The sequence below is a fragment of the Nannobrachium achirus genome (assembly GCF_963921795.1).
Source record: "Nannobrachium achirus genome assembly, chromosome: 6".
In the NCBI taxonomy this organism is placed as follows: Eukaryota; Metazoa; Chordata; class Actinopteri; order Myctophiformes; family Myctophidae; genus Nannobrachium; species Nannobrachium achirus.
This window is the reverse complement of record NC_137815.1, coordinates 14,834,185-14,857,211: the sequence shown is the minus strand read 5'-3', so window position 1 is coordinate 14,857,211 and position 23,027 is coordinate 14,834,185. Positions and strand designations below refer to the sequence as shown.

At 40.9% G+C, this 23,027-nt stretch overlaps 2 protein-coding genes across 3 annotated transcripts in view; one reads left to right on the top strand and one right to left on the bottom strand.

Annotated features, from left to right (window-relative positions):
- Positions 1 to 1,500: 1,500 nt before the first annotated feature.
- On the top strand, positions 1,501 to 12,337 carry psmd6 (proteasome 26S subunit, non-ATPase 6). Its single transcript, XM_080727835.1, has 8 exons — positions 1,501 to 1,785; positions 3,315 to 3,520; positions 4,233 to 4,378; positions 5,127 to 5,346; positions 7,009 to 7,117; positions 8,739 to 8,907; positions 10,998 to 11,075; positions 12,138 to 12,337. Exons 1-8 carry the CDS (start codon positions 1,641 to 1,643, stop codon positions 12,232 to 12,234), a joined length of 1,170 nt encoding a protein of 389 aa, XP_080583961.1. The 5' UTR covers positions 1,501 to 1,640; the 3' UTR covers positions 12,235 to 12,337.
- Positions 12,338 to 19,575: 7,238 nt separating this feature from the next.
- The window catches only part of atxn7 (ataxin 7), a 55,101-nt gene continuing 51,649 nt past the window's right edge, over positions 19,576 to 23,027 (bottom strand). The window contains exons 13-15 of one of the 2 annotated variants that reach the window (XM_080727690.1): positions 22,510 to 22,772; positions 20,667 to 21,259; positions 19,576 to 19,758 (exon numbers count right to left, since the gene is read on the bottom strand). In XM_080727690.1, coding sequence (XP_080583816.1) covers positions 19,741 to 19,758; positions 20,667 to 21,259; positions 22,510 to 22,772 — 874 coding nt within the window. In that variant the 3' untranslated portion in view covers positions 19,576 to 19,740. The remainder of the gene's footprint in view (positions 19,759 to 20,666; positions 21,260 to 22,509; positions 22,773 to 23,027) is intronic. The other variant, XM_080727691.1, reaches the window with a different exon arrangement.

The window sequence follows — 23,027 nt, the reverse complement described above, 5'->3', positions numbered from 1 at the left end:
TGGTAAACTAGGGCAACACACTGTTGTTCTTGCAGCTTCCTCATTGGCTAAAAGGAAGGGCCTCCATAAAGGAGAGCAAATCCCTAGCCTCCTTCAAAATTGGCCTGAAAAGTCACCTTCAGGTGGGTGCTACTCGAGACTTATAAATAGACTAAGCACATACCTACCCCCCCCCCTTCCTTTGTAAATATCTCCCTCCTATTTCTCTTTATTAGTCTACTATTATTAATTTTTTCCCTTGTTATTTTAATTTCTTATGACTGCTTTTTTATTTTTCCCCCTTGTTGCTGACAATTTCCTATGCATAGTAGCCTACTGTGTTCTATCTGTCTGTCTTTTAATGTTATATGAGATGAGATCAGTGGTGTAAAGTAACTAAGTACTTTTACTTAAGTAATGTAGGCCTACTTAAGTACTGTACTTATGTACAGTTTTGAGGTATTTGTACTTACTTTCCGATTTCCAATACTTTTACTTCTACTCCACTACATCTGGGATCCAAATATTGTACTTTTACTCCACTACATTTATTTGAAAACTTTAGTTACTAGATAGAACTACTTTGCTGGTATAAAGTATAATACTACATAAACAACTTTAGTCCTATTTTATACTTTGGCTATGTGAAAATAGCCGATCTACCGGATGCGACGCGTTGTGAGCTTGTAGATCTGCTATTTTCAAACATTTTGTACTTTTGAAGCCAATTTCTAACAGAGTACTTCTACAATGCAGCATTGATACTTTTACAAGTAGAAAATGAGAGTAGCCTACTTTTTCCACCACTGGATGAGATACAGATACATAAAGTGGTTCCTCTGTAAATAAGCCAAAACGATTTAACTAGGATCTCCTAAGTTGACCTTGTACCAGTGATTTGTACTGTCATGAAACTGTACTTTTTCCTATTGCAAACGTCTTCAATCAATCAATCAATCAATGGGAAAATGTAAAAACCACACTCCCAATTTTTCCATTGGAGGGTAGGCCTATGCACGTGACATCACTGTTGCTGGAAGTTATGTGGGAACACGCCTACTGAGTGGCAAAAAAATCATTTCTGCCATTGACAGCCCATACATCCAAACAGAAAAGTCCTATCTGATTGTATTAAACAAAGTTAAACTCACCAACATTGCGGCTGTACTGAAAGCTTCAATTATCCTCTTTCTATCTGCAAAGTTTTTGTTTCATAAAAATCCACCATAGGCATGTTATGAGCTAGTTAGTGTCAAGACATTCTGTACAGGATTTTATTTTTCCAACTGTCAGAGTTTGGAAGCACTCGTTTTCTACAACATACAACATCCTGCTGCCTCCTGCATTATGTGCAAATTAGTATACTATATATATAACTATATAGATTAGGCATCTTCATAGTTTTGCTCTTGTTTTCATTTGCCTGGTGGTTTGCTTATTCCCCCCCCAAATCTGGCAACACTGGACAAAAAAAAAACGACAACCAACCAATGAAGAGCAGTTTCCGGCGGAAGCGGCAGTTCCAGCGCAGTGTGTGTTTTTCTGTAGTCATCGTTAGCAGCTAGCAAGTAGCAACTAAAACCTCCTGAAGCACAAAGAAAACTCTTCTAGAGATATTTTTGTACTTTCTTTAGTCGTTGTGTGTTATATACAATAACAGCATGCCTCAGGAGAACCTAGAAGAGGAGGGTTTGCCCAAGAACCCCGACCTGAGGATCGCTCAGCTGAAGTTCCTGCTCACCATGGAGGGACACCGAGGAGATGCTGCCGTTAAGACCGAGCTGATGGAGGCCATCAGAGCTAACAGTAAACCTAAAACTATATGTTCTATTAATGTTATATAAGATACATAACGCTGATGGAGGCCATCAATGACAACCTCACTCTGTGTTCCTCCAAACTGTTACATTTCAAAGGTCTCCCCTTAACTCTGACAGTGTACAATCGGAACCAAATTACAACGGGTGACGGGTCCCTAATTTGGTTCCATTTGTACACTGTCAGAGTTATAGACTTGTAAGGGTCTATTTGGCTCCATTTGTACACTCTCAGAGTTATAGAAGGGTCTATTTGGCTCCATTTGTACACTCTCAGAGTTATAGACTTGTAAGGGTCAATTTGGTTAAATTTGTATGCCGTCAGAGTTATAGTTGTAGTTGTATAGGTGTTAATAACTTTAGTTATCATATTTGATCGATTAATGTATATTACCCAAAGGCAGACTGGAACAAAATGGACCCATAAGGGGGTTCTTGAAATGTAATGGTTTGAATTCCATGAATGATTGGTAATGTGCAGCTACAAGTAAGTAATATTACGGTAAGTGCAAAACATCAACTGAAACATTCCAAATGAGAGTAAATTAAATATCATGTGATAGGCCTAAATACATTGTATAGGAATGGTATGCCATAGACTGTCATACTCGCCGATACCAGCGTTTTAGAAGGTAATCGGAAGCTTTTGCGATACTCGTAAACGAACGACTCTTAAACCATTTGGCCTAGAATTATTGAATGCTTTAACCAGTGAAAAATAGCAGATATATAAACTCACAGCGCGAGTCCCGCGCTGTGAGCTTGCAGATCTGCTATTTTTAAAAAAGACGTGAAAATGTGTGCAAATCTTTGAATATATGTATTTTCAAAGCGAACGTTTGTAACTCAAATTTTGCTTCTGGAGGTCCCTGGAACTAAATATTTTGAGATGGGGTCCATGGCCAAATACATATCATTTTGGGGGTCCTTCACATGAAAAGGTTTGAGAACCACTGACATAGCAGTCTCAAGAACAGACTAACTGAGCTCCAGTTAAGTGAAAAGGACCTTTTCTTTGACGATGGCTGGCCAGATTGCTGACACAGAAACATAGGGTTTTTCAAAAAAACCCTAGAAGGATTCAAAAGACACTTATAGAATCGGGTCAAAATTCTGATTTTCACGATTTTTCAAAAATAGCAGATCTACAAGCTCCTCGGTGCCGCGCTGTGAGCTTGTATATCATTGTATACCCCCATAATGATATGTATTTGGCCACGGACCCCCATCTCAAAATATTTAGTTCCAGGGACCCCCCAGCAAAATTTGAGTTACAAACGTTCGCTTTGAAAATACACATAGTCAAAGATTTGCACACATTTCACGACTTTTTCAAAAATGGCAGATCTACAAGCTTGCAGCGCGGCACTCGGTGCCGCGCTGTGAGCTTGTAGATCTGCTATTTTTCGATAGTTAAAGCTTAAAAATAATGATACACAATAATGTGTACCCGTTCTAAATGGGGCTAAAACGGTCTTTCCCCTGTGATGTGTGTGTGTGTGTGTGTGTGCACTGTAGACATGGCTCCCTACTACGAGCCCCTGTGCAAGGACCTGAAGTGGACACTGGACGGGGACCTGCTCAGTAAGATGAAGAAGGCCAACGAGGAGGAGCTGAAGCGCCTGGACGTGGTCCTGGAGGACGCCGAGAAGAACCTGGGAGAGAGCGAGATCCGAGACGCCATGATGGCCAAAGCCGAGTACCTGATCCGCATCGGAGATAAGGTACGAATGTTGAATTGGCTTAGGAATATCATTCTTAATTAAATAAGTCATGTTAGTTATATGACACACACACACACACACACACACACACACACACACACACACACACACACACACACACACACAGACACACACACCATCCTCTGTAAGCTTAACCCTCCCAGTCTGAGGCAATTGATGGCAGTTTATGCTCAATCTTTAGGATTGTTTCTGGCAACTTGAATTGTAAAAAAAACATCAGCGCTATTCAACCTGCGGCATGTCTATGCGGCCCGTCATGGTCATACCAATAAAAATATATTTTGTCTACTTTCAGTGTGTACAAATCATTTCATTTTTCAGTTTCTCTCCGAAACCACTAGGAAACTATTTTTCAACTTTTTTGCAATTTAGTTTGTTCCAAAAGAATAAACTTTGTAATTTCATCACTACCGGTAATCATTCCACGACAATCTTTTTGTTCAATGAGGTTTGGCCTTATAGATGGAAATGCGGCTGTTTTATGTGCGATTCCTTCATTCTTAGACTACTCGTGTGGTGTGTTAAAAAAATCTTTGTCTAAACGTCCAAAACAGGACCGTCATTTTTAGCTTGCGGCCCTTGGACTTTTTGTATTTTGCTGTGTGGCCCCTGAGCCATCATAAGTTGAGTAGCCCTGTTTTCGAGCCTTGTTGACAGAGATGTTGTTGTGCTTGTCTGTGTGCGTCCACAGGAGGGCGCTCTGACAGCATTCAGGAAGACCTATGACAAGACAGTAGCTCTGGGCCACAGACTGGACATCGTCTTCTACCTGCTGAGGATCGGCCTGTTCTACATGGACAGTGACCTCATCACACGCAACTCTGAGAAAGCTAAAAGGTAAATCTAAAATTATTTATCAAGTAATAGTGGGTTTAAGTGGTACTGAATGTGCAGCTCAGCAAAAGCTAATTCCTAGTATAGTGTATGACGAGGGGAATATTTCACGATAAATGATCTCCACGATACGACTGTATCTGTGAGTGTTTTGTATTTTAATCACGATAATAACAAATTATCGTCCCATCCCTTGTCTCTGGGTTGTTGTTTCTTTTGTTGAAAACATGATCTGGTGTTTGTCTTGATTTTGACAGCAAATTCTGATTTAGTTTTTTGTAATTCTTTTGTCATCTTTTGAATATAATTCTTAGTGATGCTGCGATATAGATTTTTCACCTTCGATACGACATACGATATGAAAGCATCTAATTCGATACGATTCCGATATGGACTGACACAATATAGCACATCATTTTAAGTATTTCTATGATGTCTGATATCGGGCAGGCCGCACTCTTTTATAAATGTACTATTTATTTCTGATTTTGAATCAATGTTAAAAAAGTGTATTGTTCCACTAGTTTTACAATCTAACGTTATGAAAATAGCCGATCTACAAGCCCACAACACCTTGCAGCATGACATGTTGAGAGCTTGTAAATCTGCTCCCTTTCCCTTATGACGTTTTTTTTTTCTCCGTTTTTTTTGCAAGTTTTGATGATATGATTATTTTGGGGGGTCACAGCCTGAACAGGTTGAGAACCACTGGTCTAGGAAATCACCACTGTTATGTTTTTCCTCTCCCCAGTCTGATAGAGGAGGGAGGCGACTGGGACAGGCGGAACAGGCTGAAGGTGTACCAGGGCCTCTACTGCGTGGCCATCCGGGACTTCAAGCAGGCGGCCGAGCTCTTCCTGGACACCGTGTCCACCTTCACCTCCTACGAGCTGATGGACTACAAGACCTTCGTCACCTACACCGTCTACGTCTGCATGATCGCCCTCAAGAGGCCCGACCTCCGCGAAAAGGTGGGAAAGGCTTGATATTTCCACATGTCGTTGGTTCGACTAAGGGTTAGTTTTAGGCATAGTTTCACTGAGGTTACTGTATGGTTAGGCTTAGGCATAGGTGGTTAATATTCACCAGGTTATCCTTCACCAGCGTCGGCAGGTTAGAATTCACCAGTGTTGAACTAATGGGACATCGAACAAATGCTGATGTCACAATATCGACACGCTCCCCAAAAGGGTTTAGTTTAGTTTATTTGATCATCTCATTATACAGGTCATACATTCATATAATCATTGTTACAGGTGATCAAAAGCTGAAAGCTTGTGAATGCCTATCCTACGTATTCATGAATTAAGACATTGATTAGTTATAAGAGTGATCAGATTATTATTGTTTTTTTTTTCCATAAAAGAAAACAAATTAAAAAAAAAGAGAAAAAAAAGATGGAAGAAGAAAGAAAAAAGAAGAAAAAAGTGAAAAGAATTTTAAAAACAAGAATGTATATGGAAATAAAGGACTTGATAAGAATACCCATTTCATGATGATAACAATTCAAGAAACATATATGTTATAAGAGTGTACACGTTTACCGTCTAGAGAATGATAATACATAGGTACAAAGTAATAGTAAAAGAAAATGATAATACAAATAATAATAATAACAAATAAAAATGCTAATAGTAATGAAGACTAAGTTTTGCTGTATTTAGCCAGGATATTTGATTTGAGTATTTTTTGAAATTGTAAAATGTTCTTACTGTGTTTGATCTCTTCTGTCAAACTATTCCAAATCTTTACTCCACAAATAGAAATGCACATACTTTTACGGGTGGTCTGAACAGTTGCTTGTTTAAAATTGAGTTCCCACCTTAGGTCGTAGCCCCCCTCCCTATCACTAAACATGTTAAGAATGTTAGCTGGAAGCAGTTTATTTCTTGCCTTGAACATCAGTTGAGCAGTTTTGGTCCGGAAGCTTCAATGTACAAGACCTCAAAAATAGATTATTTGTGTGTTCATAAAACCCCACTTTATGTACTATTCTTATTGCCCTTTTTTGTAATATGAATAGAGGATGAATATTACTACTGTATGTATTTCCCCACACTTCCAGGCAGTAGGACAGATATGGCAGTATAAGCACGTTGTACAGGGTTAACAGAGACGTATCATTTAGAATATCCCTTGTTTTACCTAAGACACCGACATTCCTTGCTACTTTTGCCCGCACATACTGTATATGGGATTTCCAGTTTAATTGGTGATCTATTACTACTCCCAAAAACATATTTTCGTAAACTCTTTCCAATTGAATACCATCAATTTTTAGTTCAGGTCAGGCTTTACTGGGCAGAGGAAGAGGCTGTGCAGTTTGGACATCTGTGTTGATTTTGACAACATCTCTTTTGATGTAGTTTTAGTCAGTCTTTTGAATGCATTTTCATTTTGTTCTAGTTTTAGTCCACTAAATATATAATTTTGACAATTTCGTCAAATAAAAACTGGACTAAAATGTTAGGGAGGGACTTGTTGAGAGGAGATCCAGTAGAACTAAAAGACAAGTCATTTTGTGTTTGGTTGCGCTCTGAAAATAGCAGATCTACAAAAGGCTACGCCTAAAACGGAATAGATTTGCCTCAAAACAAAGTGTTGGCAGTTTGTAACGTGACGTTCTCTCTCAGGTCATAAAGGGAGCAGAGATCCTGGAGGTTCTTCACAGCCTGCCTGCCATTCGCCAGTACCTCTTCTCTCTGTACGAGTGCCGCTACTCCGTGTTCTTCCAGTCGCTGGGTGAGCGCAACAACAGGGTTTCTCCTCTTCACTGGAAAAAAAAAGCTCCTCAAACAAATCACCAAATGATAATTTATTACCTGGTCGTTCCTTTGTACCGGACCGGTCTCCTTGACTAGGCGTGGGCGATATGGAAAAATATAATATCACAATATTTTCCCAAGCTGTATCACGATACACAATCTTATCACGGTTCTTTTAATTTTCATATTGTTTTTTTATGGTTATTTCTCAAGTTACTTAACAGTACAACCACCAACAGTACAACCACCAACGGTACAAGATAACAAAAACTAAAAGAAAAAGGAGTAACAGACCATTTAGACCAGTGGTCCTCAAAGGACCCATTACGGGTCCATTTGGTTTCATTTGTATACTGTCAGAGTTAAGGGGAGACCTTGACATTTTAAAGTACTACTGATACTGATTTAGACAAAACGTCTCATCGATATTTATCACCATATCGCCCAATCCTGTTTTTCAGGATTCTAAATGCAAGCGTTGAAAGGAGTAGTTCACCCCCAAAATGACTTTTTTCTATTGATTAACTGAGTACAAGTACAGGTCAAGTTCTGCTTGCCCAAAGGTCATGGCCCTCTTGCCTGAAAAGTAATAGTTTGATCCAATCAATAACTGCCAAGTGGCGAGAGTCACTTTGAACATCTGAACGAGCGCAACTGCTACTTGTTAAACGGTAGCATTATTTACTTTAATGAATAACCAATATGATTTAATATAGACTGTTGCTTCCCCATTCAAACTTGCCTGTCATGCAAACTGAAAGTAAACTCCACTTGCCCAAGCGTTTTATTTACTTGCCACGGGTGTCAACCCCTGTATAAATGGCAAACGTAGCAGCAGTTGTACAAGTTCGAAGCTTGCAGATTTAGTGTTAATATCAAGTAGGACATTAATTAAACAAAAAAAAGGTTAGAGGTTTCTGCCTGCGTTATTTACTTGTTCACGTATGCTATATAGATAACATGTTATTTAGACAAGACGCCAGGTTTGGCGTCTAGTTTTGTGGTTACTTGATACTGATAGCACTTTTAACCCATTTTGGCCTTGCCTAGAATTATTGAACGCTTTAACCGGTGAAAAATAGCAGATATACAAGTTCACAGCGCGGCACCGAGTGCCGTGCTGCGAGCTTGTAGATCTGCTATTTTTGAAAAAACGTGATTTATGAATATGAATATATCTTTTTAAAAGCGAACATTTGTAACTCAAATATTTGCTTCTGGGGGTCCCTGGAACAACATGTTTTGAGATGGGGGGTCCGCGGCCAAATACATGTAATTTTGGGGGTCCTTGACATGAAAAAGTTTGAGAACCACTGATTTAGAGGAAGGATTTTAGAAGTCGGGTCAAAGATCGGGTCAAAGATATTCAAAGACTTGCACGCATTTTCACGATTTTTCAAAAAATAGCAGATCTACAAGCTCGCAGCGCGGCACTCGGTGCCGCGCTGTGAGCTTGTATATCTGCTGTTTTTCAATAGTTAAGGCATAAAATAATGGTTAAAGTGGTTAAAATCGAATGCGACTCGGGCGCGTTCCAGGTATTTGAGAGTTAAACAGTGCACCTCTCATTTGAGCGTTGTGTTGTGTGTTGCTTGCAGCCACGGTGGAGCAGGAGATGAAGAAGGACTGGCTGTTTGCCCCTCACTACCGCTACTACGTGAGGGAGATGAGGATCCAGGCCTACGGTCAGCTGCTGGAGTCCTACCGCTCCCTCACCCTGGGATACATGGCCGAGGCCTTCGGTGTCAGCACAGAGTTCATAGACCAGTAGGTCCTCCACACACACACACACACACACACACACACACACACACACACACACACACACACACACACACACACACACACACACACACACACATTCTAGGGATGGGATGATAAGCGATATTTTTGTTTATCGTGATAAAAAAAACACTGGCGATAATCGTATCGCAGAGATTTAAAGGAGCTATAGTCTACTTTTTCTTGAAAGACGGATGCTAAAATAAAAATATTTTATAAAAAAATAAGCTTCATATATGTGTTTCAATTAAAAAATTACCACAAAAAGCGTAAAATAATGATAAAATAATCATTTTGGCCATTGTCGGGCCGACACTTTGTTTACATCCTAGTCTAACACTATCAAAGAATAGACTAGAATGTAAACAAAGTGTCGGTCTGACAATGGCCAAAATGATTATTTTATCATTATTTTACGCTTTTTTTGAATAGAAACACATGTATGAAGCTTATTTTTTTATAAAATATTTTCGAAACTATTTTTATTTTAGCATCCGTTTTTCAAGAAAAAGTTGACTATGGCTCCTTCAATTTATCGTCAAATCGTCCTCGGTCATGCACTGGGATCATACAAGCTCTACCAGCTCACACCGTGTCACATTGCGACGCGTTGTGAGCTTGTAGATCTGCTATATTTTGGCAAATTTTCCGCCCCAGGATAATGGATGTTGGGGATATTTTTGATTTTGCAATCGTGATATGAAATTTTCATATCGTCCCATCCCTAACACACACGTGAGCCCGACCAATTTATTTGACGGCACATGGATTAAACTTGCACTGTTTCCCAAACACTGAGTCGTTTTTATTAGGGATGGGTATCGTTCACCTTTGAAAAACCTTTTTCGATACCTGGGAATCGATACGATACCCTTTTCGATACCATTTTCGATACTTTTTATTTAAGTTTAGCTGCTGAGGTGATGATGATGATCACACAGTGTGGCAGAGCGGAGAGTATAGACGTTGGATAATCATCATAATAATAAACATTATAGGCTATTGTCGGCTATTTTCCACAGTAACGAGTGTAGCCTAATAAAGCAGTCATTAAACTCTCAGTAGCCCAACTGTTACAGATGCGACCGGCCAGGGGTGCGTTCCAGAGTATCGAAACGAGGTATCGTTCGTTTTTATGTGAACCGATACCCGATAGTATCGATGTCATCAATCGATACCATTAAAAGTATCGCAGACGATACCCATCCCTAGTTTTTATGTGTCACGAGTCCAGTAAAAACTCTATTTTCTTTTCCTAAATTGCACAAAGGAAATTAACATCTAATCCTGTTTCTCAAACTAAAGGTGTCGTGTCAACAATATTATTATAACAAATTCAGTCGTCGTGGCTAAAATTATTGGCACCCTTGCATTTGTAAAACAGAAAAAAACGAAATCTTCCAGATTAAGCTTGGCAAATTAAAACATATTTTGTATCAACATACAGTATTTGGTTTGCAGAGGAACACAACATAAAACTAGAATAAATGCAGAATCCTTGCTCATTCTACACAGAAACTTGCATAAATACTTAAATACACTGTAGTTGAATTTCAAGCAGGCTCTTCACCTGGAACTCACCTGTGGTGAGTCCAAGTTGACTTTAATCTTTAGTAACCACTAATCCACCCTGTTTAAATGGAGTAAATCCTCATTCTGCTGTTTTGTGTCACACACTGAGCATGGACAAAATGAAAAAGGAGAGAATTGTCAGGAGGTCAGATTGTATCCAAACATGGACAATCTCCAGAGACCTTGATGTTCCTTCACTGTGTGCAATCTAGACCATTGTGTGTTGTTTCTTTTTAAACAAATGCAAGGGTGCCAATGCTTTTAGCCACGACTGTATATTATATTTCCAAAGATTTTCAAACAAATCTGAGAAATTCCCTGAATAAAAAAATAATAGTCAAAGTAAAAATAGCCGCTATACAAGCGTACATCGCGGTGCGAAGCAACACGTGCGCTTGCAGATGCTATTTTTACTAGTTTGGGTCCCGGGGCAAAAGTCTAATCTGTCTTTTGGGGAATAATATTTGCATGAAGTGAAGTTCGTCTCTGCACTCTGTCCACAGGGAACTGTCACGATTCATCGCCGCTGGTCGTCTGCATTGCAAAATTGACAAAGTCAACGAGATCGTGGAAACCAACAGGTAAAAATATATTTAACGACCACCTGTTTTTTGACAGTCAAAAAGGGGGATAAGATTTCTTAACCCATTTAGACCTGGAATTATTTTATATTTAAAGGACAACTTTAGTTTTTTTACAACAAGGGTTCATATTTTTAGATTGTTATTAAAGAATATAAAAGATGAGTGTTAAAATTATTTCATTTAATTACTTCTTTCTATTGTTTTAGAGATTCTTATTTCAGTGGTTGGGGGCATGCGTACAAGTGGCTAAATATGTCATTTTACACAGAATAAGCCCATTCCCAAGATACAACGCAACCTTTCATGGTTGGATGTGACTAATGGGGGCTAGAAGTGTTACTGTAAATAGTAATAAAGAAACTGCTGGCTTATTGTGTCTAAAAATACATATTTACCACTTGTACGCATGCCCCCATGCGTACGCATGCCCCACATTTTTGCATGGTAAACGCGATAAAACAATAGAATGAAGCAAATGAAAACATTTTAACACTCACTTTTTCTTTTCTCTAATTACAACCTAAAATATGAACCCTTGTTGTAAAAAAACAAAGTTGTCCTTTAAGCCATTGAAAAATAGCAGACAAGCTCACGGCTCAGCATGCGAGCTTGTAGATCTGCTATTTTTGAAAAGTCGTGAAAATGTGTGCATATCTTTGAATATTTATATATTTTAAGCGAACATTTGTAACTCAAATATTTGCTTCTGGGGGGGTCCCTGGAACTAAATATTTTGAGATGGGGGTCCGTGGCCAAATACATATCATTTTGGGGGTCCTTGACAAGAAAAAGTATGAGCACCACTAACATAGAAACATAGGTTTTTCAACAAAAAAAAACCTTTAGAAGGATTTGGTAGACATATAGAATCGGATCAAAATATTCAAAGTCTTGGCACAAATTTTCACGATTTCTCAAAAATAGATCTACAAGCTCACAGCGCGGCACTTCTGTGAGCTTGTAGATCTGCAGTTTTTTTATAGTTAAAGCATAAAATGATGCGTAATAATGCGTTCTCAGCCTAAATGGGTTTTAATTGTTTGCTGTTTTCCTCCCTAGACCTGACAGTAAGAACTGGCAGTACCAGGAGACCATCAAGAAGGGAGACCTGCTTCTCAACAGAGTGCAGAAGCTGTCTCGAGTCATCAACATGTAAAAGCCCCTGAGGCACGGCCTCTTGTTCTTCTACTCATCCAAGTTTGTCTGAAAAAAAAGTGACCCTTATGTTGTGTATATAATAAATACAAATGTTTTTTTTCTCTGGACATTTTCATTTGTCTTTTAAACTTGTAAGCTGCCTTGTATATGATCTATTCTAAACGGTCGTTCATGCCGTGCACTAACCATGAAGTTCTGCGGTAGTTTAAAAAAAAATGTTTCTCGCTCAAGTTGGCCACAAAAGAAAAGGTGGAGTCTGAAGAGGTGAGTCTTCAGGCCACGGCGGAAGCTAGGGAGTGAGTGTCGACTGGGAGTTTATTCCACAGTTTGGGAGTTTGGTTATTCAAATAGCGGTGGGGTAAGTAGGGTCCCCAGACGGGGGCCGTCAAGTCAGTAAAACTAAGACGTGTATTAAAGGTATATTCAGTGATAATAAAAGTGGCCGGGGGTCATCTTGTCCCTTACTGGCCTTACAGCGTGGAAATGTTTAGTTTTTTATATATTTTTTACACCATTATAATGTTCTCGTTTTGATCATTAGACCCAATCACTGAATATTGGTAGGCCTACGTCTCCAGCTTCAGGATATGTATGATACTGATTTACTGCGAGACTGTGGCATTTTATGAGTTCAACAGTTTACAATCTAGGCATTTAGCAGACGTTCTTAATTCAGACCATAAGTAAACATAACATAACTACGGCCATACTCTACCCTGATTGGTCGAGGACTGGCTGGCCACCTGAAAATATTACTAAATGGAAAAAAAAAAAAAACGAATCTATCTATGCTCGTAACACGGGCCATGGTGGAAAGGTGGTTGCACACTGCACTGCGTGTTTTCGTTGCGTTTTGGAAATCCGAAAGCCGTAGGCCAGGGAGAGAGAGGAAAGAGAGAGAGAGCAAGGGACTCAGTGTCAGCTGCGAAAATCGGGAAAAATCAACCCTGGTCCGAAAATAAATACGAAACGGGCGGCAGTGTGCAAACGTGATTGACATAACGTGAGGTTGATTTTTTTTATTCACGCACTCCGAAATTCACTCCGATATTCGGCCCGAAAAACACAGCAGTGTGCAAAGACCTGAAGTCCTTATATGGTCAGCACACTTTCTAGTGAGGAGAATGAATGGAAAATGTACCAATTATATTTTTATTTGAATGAAATACAATCACTGAATATACCTTTAATGGGTCTTATAAACACCAGAGGTGGGAAAACTGCTCACGTTCTACTTAAGTAAAAGTGTCAATACTGCAATGCAGAAATACTCTGCTACAAGTAAAAGTACGTAATTCAAAATTGATTTGAGAAAAAAAGTACAAAAGTTCAGTTCACTTGCCCTGATTAAGACCTCACGGTCAAAACATGTTGGTTTTATAGAATAAGCTTTGTTTTAACTTCAAGCTCCTCTCCACCATACTTTTTTGAGTGCTCGGATTTCTTTTTTAGGCTGCACCCACACCAAAGTATACCCATGAGGGTGGATTCCGCCAATGCGTTTCAATGAGAATGGAGATTTTTCTTTGAAAAAATCTTCTACTGGCATGATGCAATTCAATAGTTAAATAGTCTAATACAGTGGTTTTTAACCAGTGGTCCCTGAGGGGGTAACCAGCGAAATGAGTTGGTAACCAAATGGACCCGTATTATAGATGTTTAACTCTTGACTTGAGAGTGCATTTCAAGTGCATTTGGTTTCATTTTACGCTCTCCAGTTTAAAATTATTGTTGCACAAACAAACGCATTACTCAATTTACAAGTCTACACTATTTAAAGGAGAGTACATTTTAAATGAGCCATCAGTGTTAAAATAAAATGTGTCAAACAAAATAGTTCTGTAGTTGGAGATGGTACAGACAGTAGTCTAAAGATCAGACTGTCACTCTAGTACTGAGGTTCCATGTTCAAATCTTAGTCCTCATACATTTCTGTTGTACTTTGACATTTTCAAAGGTTAAAATACAAAAGAATTCAAAAGCACCTGAAGACATCTCTGGCATATGGTGTAGCGGACCGATGATCAGTCTCAAAATCCCAGTCCTCCCACAGATCATTGCTGTGTTCCCTGGACCTTTTCAAGGTTAAAATACAAAATATTTAGTCAAAAGCACCAAGATACACCATCTCCAGTGAGAGATGGTGCAGTGGTCTAACGAACAGCCTCTCAGTTCAGAGGATTCATGTTCTAATCCCAGTCCTCCTAATAGGCCTATTTCTATTGTGCTTTGACATTTTCAAGGTTAAAATACAAAGGAACAAGTCAAAAGCACCTGAAGAATTGTGGAGTGGCATATGGTTTAGCGGACTGATGATTGGTCTCTCAGTTTTATGGTTCCATTTTTAAATCCCAATTAAGGATGAGATGTTGGAGGTTCAAGTCCCAGCCCTGTGTTGTTTCGGAGCACTTTACTCCCAAACATTTAGTAATAGGTTTAAATCCCTATCATATAACACACAGATATATGGGATCTCCTTCACCCCAAGGGCCATTTCGATATAAACTTGCCACAAAAAGTTCGGAAATCTAACTTTGGTTGATTATATCTCCCCTTTAATAAACCCAAATGGTATTGTGTTTTATATCATTTTTATCGTTGATTTGTCACCTTTACAACGAAGTACAGCTTGTAAGCATCGGCATAAGAGGCATGAGCTACACAGCCAAACGTGTGGGTAGCGCCGACCAGAATTTTGCCAAAATGGCTTGCAATATACTGTTCTGCTGGCATTTACTCTCGTTTTGGGCTTCCCTGACACTGAGCTTAACATTAACAAAGTGTAAAAATGGCCAATATGTGTGTTTTTTTCTTTTCCTTATTACTTTGCGAGAGTGCAATCATTCAATGCCCCAAGTAACAGTATTGCAGGCCTGCCAGGCCATTTTGACCATTTTTGGAGGGGCCCTACCCAGACGCGTGGCTGTGTTGCTCATTCCACTAATGCCAGATCCTTACAAGCTGTACCTCATTGTAAAGGTGACAAATCAACGATAACAATATCAAAAACAATATGAGAATGAGAAGTTAATCATCTGGGGACCCCCACAACATAATTTGGGGACCCCCTTGGCGGTTGAGAACCACTGCATTATACCATCATAAATTATCTTTTCATTGGAAATCATACTCATGACTGCTGTTCAGATGGTTTTTATGCCACCCACAGAATTCTACATGTAAAAGAGAACGATCTCAAAAAGGGACTCGCCTGGTTATAACTGAGGGGGAAATAAATGAAAACAGTAACTTGGATTAAAGAGGCAGAGACATAATTTCATATAAATAGCAGTATAAATTATTTTTTTATTTACAGAAACTTGTTACAAAACAAATATACTATACAATCTTTCTTTAAATATTAAGTAATTCTAACCTAACCTGTTTTGTTCATGAATTACATAGCAGCCAATACATAAAAGTCCAGCTGATCAAAATTATTTTTGATAATGTATACAAAAAAAAAAAGAAAAGAAAAAGAAATCATCTATACACGCCTTTACATTATATGAATGGATTTTTCTTTTCCTCCCAGAAACAAGCTGTTCTTTCACTTTTAACATTCCAAGTCTACGGTGCTTAAACTTTGCCAACGTTTCCACGCGCGTGGAAACGAGACGCAAAGATGTCAGTGGAATCTGAGGGTAAACAAAACACTTTGATTGAAACATTTTACATACAAATCATAGTAAACCCAGGCAGGGGCTTAGGCTGCAACACCTAGGCCAGGCCTACAGAAAACCTTTTGATGTGATCACGTCTGGAAAACGTTGATAATCCAAACTTTCAAAAGAAAAGAAAAGTTTAAACTAGTGTTTTCATACCAGGCAGCTGACAAGCTCTCAGGTTTTTCTTACCACATTTAGGGTTCATAGGCAGAATTGAAAAGCAAGCTTCCTAAACATTCAAGTAAGGGGAAACTTAACCCCAAAAAACACTGTTCTCAAACAGTCAGGGTGAAACAAATTCAGGCACTTTCTTATTTCGTTATTTCTTTTTTAAAAGCGGCAAACTATTTTCCTTATAAGCTGTGATTCAAAATGACTAATGTTTGGCAACGACGATGCAAGCGGTTTTCACTGTTTCGTAAGTGTTCCTCTTCCTTGCAATGATGATTGCTTCAAGTCCCTTCAGCCTCGCAAAAAAATAAAAATAAAAGGAGGAAATAAGTGCTTCAATCACGAAATGGGGTTTAAGGTCTTCCATCTAGCTAAGATTATATGATTGAAGAGTTCACGGAAATGTGTTAAACGAACGGGCACAGCTTTTTTTTAAAGCCCTGCATACCATTTTAGAATCACAGGCAAATTGGGTCACAAAGGTTCGTTTTTGTGTGGATTCATAGGCAACGTAAAACTGTTTTGAGAACGCACACGAGTTGAGACCTGGACTTGAATAAAGGTATCCTCCGTCAGACCCATGCTACAGTGCGTGTATCAAAACAGCAACCCGGTATCGCCAGTGGAAGCTTGTGATTGGCTGAACCGGAGGTAGGGAGCGCTCCGTTGTGGTGACGAAATTCGGGGGGATGAAGATTTACTATTCTGTCCATAACGGCACATAAGCCGGTAACGGCGCTGAGTCGGCTCATGCTCTAGTAGTTATAATAGGCCTACATTTACAGCAGTTTAGGCATTTTGGTTTGATAAGGTTGTGGGCAGAACAATTTGTCCTTGTTTGTTATTTGACTATTTTTACTTTAATTATAATTAAAGACACTTCATATTGAATTAGTGATTATAATAAATATAAATATGTCATGATTGCTAGATCAGATTGTGTTCATAATATAACGCCGGCGTGCCTCCGTCATCTCCACCGAAAACAAGCGCTCCCCCCTTGTTCCATTGTCGAAACCGGGGTGCTGTTTTGATTCACGCTGCTACAGTGGCAACACTTCACCTTGCGTGTTCTTTTTCCTTTAAGGATCCTCAGTACGACAATTCATGAGATGCTTCAACGTTTTACTTTATAGGCGTATTGCATTATATAGACTTGGCAGTGAACCACTTCAAATAATCAAGTCTTTTGACTTGTCATCTTGTGTGTTTTTTTTTTTTTTACTAAATAAATAATAATGACTTTGCAATTGTACCAAAAAAGTCCATGTGTACGAAAATGCCTGTGCAAAAATACATATTTCAATATGTACAATTTGTTAACAAAATATGTATTCTGAAATAGGGATACTTCAATACTTTGATAAATACGCCACGCTACGGGTGGGGGGAGAAAAAAAATGTCAAAAAGAAAATAGTCTCCTCCACTCCCAACACTATCTGACATCAGTGGAGGTTCATCGAAACAACGGGTGTCACCTAAAGTATAAACATTCCCTGTGGAGTTCTCACCGTGAATCTCACACCAAAAGCCCAACACCCGAACACATCAGTCAGTGAGAAGAAAAAACTCGGAAGAGATGGGAAGAGGGGGGGGGGGGGAGAGTATTGCGAGATCCAAGACTCCACTTTGACAAAAAAAAAAAGGAATACGAGAGTAACATGTCGCAGCTTTCCTTCCCTTGTGACCAAAGAAAAAAAAATCTCCCATCGCACACTGGCGGCGTCATATTCTGATGGGACATGAACATCTTTTTGACAGCCAAAGCTGGAGTAGTGGTTTACACCTGCAAGGAGGGTTAGGGAAGCTAAATAGCGGCCTTTGGCTAGCGTTGTGGGGGGGAAACTAAGCACTGCCCGTGGAGCAAAGGATTTATTTAGTGCTGTTCACAGTTGCAGGGCTAGGTCTACTGTGCAGGGTTCCCACACATTTTTACCAATTCATTTCCAAAACTTTTCCAGAATATTTAACCCAATTTCCAGGACTATATAACATTAATTCAGCTCAATAACAAGTCGCTTACTCCTATGCGCAATGCCCAAAGACAGGTAGTGTATGCCAGTGGTTCTCAACCTTTTTAGGCTGTGACCCCCGAAATAATCATATTTTAACTGGGGACCCCGGCACCCTGACGAGCACTAAGAGTTGAGGAATTTTGTATAACACGTTTCTACGCCTGCGTTGCGAGGCGTTGTGAGCATGTAGATCGGCTATTTTCACATTTTCTGCCTCTAATATTTGACAATTTGGCCAATTTTTAATTTGTCATTTCAGAGGTATTAACAAAATCAATAACCAAAGACAATGCATAGCAATTTTTTCCAGGACCTTCAAGGACCCTTGATCAATTCCAAAACTTTTCCAGTACTGGAAAAATAATTTTCTAATTTCAAAATATTTCCAGGAATTTCATGGCCGTGGGAACCCTGACTGTGGATGTCCTTTTTGCACACAAAGGGAAAAAAAACACACATTCAGGAAATAAACAGGTGTACTCGATACCAAAACGATCTCTGGGAATAGATTCAATTGAATGAATGGGCACGTCAGGTGTCCTGTTTCACATTTGCATGCACGACTGACTGTCTTTCGCCAAATCTACAAAGTACTCTTTGTAGTTCAGTGTAAAAAGCTCATAAGAAAACAACATAAAAAGGTTTTAACACTTGCATAATTATTTGGGGGTCAGAAAGAATGGAACTGGATCCATGCCTAAGCGGCTCGTCTCTGGCTACCGTACGTAGCCTGAGGTTTAGAAATGTCACCAAGAGGAGGAGGCGTTGGGGACACATGGGGGAAGGGAAACGACGGTGGCAATAGTGTGTAGGGTTCAAACGTTGTAGACGCCCGCCGCCCGCTCCCTTCGAAAGGCTTTGGAAATCAGGCGTTTTAGAGTTTCCAGTAGTCCAGCAGAATCTGACACAAAAAGAAAAAAAAGTCGTACACGTGCACACATTCACACGCACGCACGCGCACACACACACACACACACACACACGGAAGAGATCGGCTTGTTGTTGGCTCCCCAGTTTTGCTCAGTGTCTCTGTGGCTTTCCTTTTCCTTTTGGGTGGGGGGGGGGGGCTTTGCACTGGCCCTTTTTACCTGAACCCTGTCAACTCTGAAACCAACCACAGGTTTACAAACCCCCATGGCTGCTGCTGCTGCTGCTTTCCATCGCCGTTCCTCCTCCTCCTTCCAAAACCCGACGGGAAGACCTTATCAGAGCATTAAGGACAAACACTGAGACGGGCAGGGTGCTGGCTTACTCCATCAGACCCTCCTCCCTCCCCCCCGGCACCGTACGCCTGCCGTTTCCTCACACAGAAGGAAGGAAGGTGCCCCCTGAACCCCCCCACCCCACCCCACCCCACCCTACACTCACATGGCTTTGGGAGAAAAATAAGTTTCAATGACCACGACAAAAGTTGACGTAAACTGGGCTTGTTCCAGATCATCTCCACCCTGAGGATCGTGGGAAGCTGAGAGTAACGTTTGTTTTCTAGAAGGCCTCGTGCAGTCTGGAGCAGCAAGCGCTCCTCGTCCTCTCCGGTCTGCCCAGTGGTTCCACACACAGAACCCCCGCATCGCTGTTCAACGGTTCCACACACAGAACCCCCAGCACCGCTGTTCAACGGTTCCACACACAGAACCCCAACACCGGTGTCAGGGACGGGCCTTTGGCTGCACGGGGAGAGGAGAGAGGAGGAGCAGGACATGGTCATTATGACAGCAAACTTTCATGTACTTTTAGTCAGCCTTTTTTAAATACAATTTAAATTTAGTTTTAGTCAACTGCAATTAGTCTGAGCGTTTCAGGCAAATATCGTGCACTTTATGAAAGCAGCATGGAATTTGGCGCACAGTTAGAACATGCCATATGGAACATTTTTGGTTATAGGGACATCACATATTTGTCTTGGGAAACTTGTGGGAGCCAATCAAAGTTGGGCTCTCATAGACTTTACTAGAGTAAAATAATACTAAAAATAAATATGCTTTAAGTAGCATATGAGGGGTCAAACTAGGTGTTTTTCGGGATTCTGAATCCAATGCAAGCATGCGTTTTGCACGAAAAACATTCCTTTCCGAGAAACGACCACCACACACACAACCCTAACCCTAACTGTGAAAAGTGATGACTCATCACTAAACCATAGTTTTATGGGGCCCAAGGAATGTTTTTCCTGCAAAACAAATGCTTGCATTGGATTCAGAATCCCGAAAAACACCTAGTTTGACCCCTCACATGCTACTTAAAGCATATTTATTTTTAGTATTATTTTACTCTATGGTAAAGTCTATGAGAGCCCAACTTTGATTGGCTTCCACAAGTTTCCCAAGACAAATCTGCGATGTCCCTATAGATTTTTTTTTCCATATGGCATTTTCTGTGGCAACTGTGTGCCAAATTTCATGCTTCTTTCATAAAGTGCACGATTCCACCAAAATACTGGCCGAAACGCCTGGACTAAATGTGTTTGTCTAGTTTTAGTCAAACAAACAAAATATTTTGGTAGGCCTTGATGGCATCGTAATGACCGATTTTACACTTGGATGCAAAAAAATGCAAAAAAAAAAAAAAACCCCACCTGATGTATGTGAGAGTTGTTGGGGATCCCCGGGGTCCCCGGAGCGCTCCGGCCGTGCTTCCCGTGGATGTTGTTGTTGATGGTGGCGGGCGACTTGGTCACCTTGGGCCTGCCTGGGCCCGGGCCCCCCGCTCCCCCCCCTCCTCCCCCGGGCCCCCCTCCCCCGCTGGCGGCCGGCGACTGGCTCTTGCGCTTCTTGCCCTCCAGGCGCTGCTGCCCGCCGTCGTTGACGGAGGAGGCGTTGTGGTGCAAAGGGGGGTGGTGGTGGTTCTCCTGGTGGTGGTGCACGAAGGGCCCCAGGGACAGCGTGGAGTCGCTGCTGTTCATCACCACGCTCATGCGCTTGATGGACTCGGCGGGGCTGGCCGGCGGGGGCCCGCGGGCCGGCGGGGTGGGGCCCCCCGCCGCCGAGGAGGAGGGCGTCGAGGACCCCTCGGCCTTCAGGCTGAGGGAGTTGGTGCGCGCGGTGGGGCCGCAGCTCAGCCCCACGCTGTGGACCCCCCCGCTGGGCGCCGAGGAGGCCGGCGCCGGGCCGTGGTGGTAGGAGGCGGCGGCGCTGCTCCCCGAGACGCCGCCGCCGCTGCCGCCTAGGGCTGGGACCAGATTTACATGACGGTTAATTGTCACTGAAATAATTTTGCGATTGACGATTTACAGGGTTCCCACTAGGGCATTCACGAATAGTGATTTTTAGTATTCGAATTATTCTACTTCAAAGTATTCGAATAGTCGAATATTCGACAGGACTGGCCACACTGTCAAATATTAAGTAAGCAAGAGGCGAACATTGTGAAAATAGCCGATCTACATGCTCACAACGCCTCGCAACACCTCGTAAATGTGCTATTTTCACAATATTTATCTGCAGAACCGTGTCACATTAAATGTAATACCTACAATTCCAAGTGCTTGTCAGGGTACTTATGACTTCCTAAGTTTCTATCTAGCCAAGCTTTATAAACCATGAAGAAATATATATTTTTTTTAAAGACAAAACAATAAAAAAAATAAAAAAATAAGCGAATATTTGACTTCGGTGAACAACGTCGAATAGTGACTTTGATATTCGAATATTCGAATATTTGGTGAATGCCCTAGTTCCCACACATTTCTACTAATGAATTTCCCAAACATTTCCAGGACCATATAAGAATCATGTAGTGCAATAATGAGTCTCTTACTCCTATACAGTATGTGCAATGCCCAAAGGCAGTGTAGCAAAAATAAAGCATAGAATGGTATTATGGTATTATTCCATTCCAAATTTCCTAGGGCATAGTGGATACTAGTTCAACCGATATATCATAAGTAAGAGTTAAATTGCTTACACTTCCTCACCGACGATTCACGTGTTGCGTGACAAGGTAACAGATCTACAAGCTAACTACATGTCACACTGTAACACTTTGTGAGCTTGTAGATCTGTTCTTATTGTCACATACATTAGGATTAGGCTGCCATCAAGCAGCCCGTTCGGTGAAAAACTACTTTGTGAAATGTTATCCATGTTTTATAAACTGTTTTTTTTAAAATCAATAGTCAAAAACTATGCATAGCCGAGTATCTTTCCAGAACTTTCCAGGACCCATGATCAATTCCAAAACTTTTCCAGTACTGGAAAAAGATTTTTCTAATTTCCAAATATTTCCAGGAATTTCCTGACCGTGGGAACCCTGTACAAATAAGTGACTGACATAATTGACAACTAAAAAAAGAACACAGATCTACAAGCTCACAATACGTTGCATAAATGTTTGAAAAAATAAGAAAAATCTTCAACATGAAAACCATTATGTCTAATAACTGCGATTAGACGATGATGTAATAATTGCGAGAGGCCTACCGCTGCCGGCGGCGCAGTTCTTCTTGAAGGAGGACGAGGAGTAGTTGGCGTTGGAGGACGACGACTCGCTGGAGCCGTGCGACGAGGAGGAGGAGAGGAGCGAGCTGTTCTTCCTCTTCTTGCCCGAGCTGATGGTGCTACTGGTGGTGCTGGGCGTGTTAGGGGTGGGGGTGGGGGTGGAGCTGGGGGTGACGGGGGCAGAGGAGGAGGAGGAGCTCTCCCTGGGCCTGAAGGACGACGAAGACGACTTGGTAGTGCTGCTGCTGGGAGGAGGAGCAGGGTTATTATTGTTAAAGGGGAGAACCACCCATTTTCAATATCGAACCATGTCATTAACCCATTTAGGCCTAGGAATTATTGAATGCTTTAACCGGTGAAAAATAGCAGATATACAAGCTCACAGCGCCGCGCTGCGAGCTTGTATATCTGCTATTTTTGAAAAAAGTCGTGAAAATGTGTGCAAAATCTTTATGTATTTTCAAAGCGAACGTTTGTAACTGCTTCTGGGTTTGTCCCTG